At 56.4% G+C, this 1,118-nt stretch overlaps 1 protein-coding gene across 1 annotated transcript in view; it reads left to right on the top strand.

Annotated features, from left to right (window-relative positions):
• Nucleotides 1–1,118, top strand: part of LIG1 (ligase I, DNA, ATP-dependent) — a 61,450-nt gene that overhangs the window by 59,485 nt on the left and 847 nt on the right. The window contains 1 exon segment of the mRNA XM_015567953.1: nt 1–55. This exon segment is cut by the window's left edge and continues 1 nt beyond it. Coding sequence (XP_015423439.1) covers nt 1–55 — 55 coding nt within the window.

Genomic DNA, 1,118 nt, shown 5'->3' with positions numbered 1-1,118 from the left:
GGTCAGGTGTGCGGACCTCTCCCTCTCGCCCATCTACCCCGCTGCCCGCGGCCTGGTGAGTGACTGCGCCTGGGGGACACGCTCCAAAGAATTCCAGACGGGGGAGGGGGGCAGGGGGGCCCTGCGGATGGCCGCCCTTCCTGGGGGGTGACTGGGAAACCACGAGCTTGCGTTTTATTTGGGAGTCGGATAACAGGGTCAAAAGTCTCATTTTTTTTTAAGAGAAATACCCCAGGAATAGAAAGAAAACAGTGAAATTGCTGTTTCACACTCAGCTCTTCCGTAATTTTTGGAAACAAAGTTCTTTTAAGTAAAAGCTGATGACACATCCTGTTCCATTTCTTTAACGCACGTATTTAGTCCTCGGGACACTGAGCAGCCCAGCCTGCAGGTGGGGAAGCAGAGCCGGGAGCTGAGGGACTGGCCCCGGGTCTCACAGCTCCTGGGCGTTGGGAGCTGGGATTCGACCCCACAGTCTGGTTCCAGAATCCACACCCTGACGCCGCTGCTCCCCGTCCTGGCCCTGATAATGCCAACCGCCTAAAAGACAGCTGGCACAGCTGGCGTTTCTTTTTTTTAAAAAAATATATATTTTTGTTGATTTCAGAGAAGAAGGTAAAGGGAGAGAGAGATAGAAACATCAATGATGAGAGAGAATCACTGATTGGCTGCCTCCTGTGCACCCCCCAATGGGGATCGAGCCCACAGCCCGGGCACATGCCCCCACTGGAATCAAACCCGGGATCCTTAGTCTGCAGGCTGACGCTCTGTCCACCAGGCAGGGCACCGCTAGCGTATCTTAAGCACTGCCACGCGCCAGGATGGTCCCAAGGGCTTAGCACCTTATTGAACCCTGACAACAGCCCATTGCTTAGCCGTACTCTATGGATGAGAAAACTGAGGCGCAGGAGCGGGGAGGAGACTTGGGCAGGGAATGGTTAGCGAGGCCCGAAGCTGGGCCTCAGGAAGGTCCCCATCATCGCCCCGCCCCCCAGGTGGACAGTGAGAAGGGCATCTCCTTCGCTTCCCCTCGGTTTGTTCGCGTCCGTGAAGACAAGACGCCGGAGCAGGCCACCACCAGTGCCCAGGTGAGGCCTCGAAGGGGTGTGCTTGCCTGG

The sequence above is a fragment of the Myotis davidii genome, unplaced genomic scaffold (genome assembly GCF_000327345.1).
Source record: "Myotis davidii unplaced genomic scaffold, ASM32734v1 scaffold464, whole genome shotgun sequence".
Lineage (NCBI taxonomy): Eukaryota > Metazoa > Chordata > Mammalia > Chiroptera > Vespertilionidae > Myotis > Myotis davidii.
This window is presented reverse-complemented; position numbering and strand designations above follow the sequence as displayed.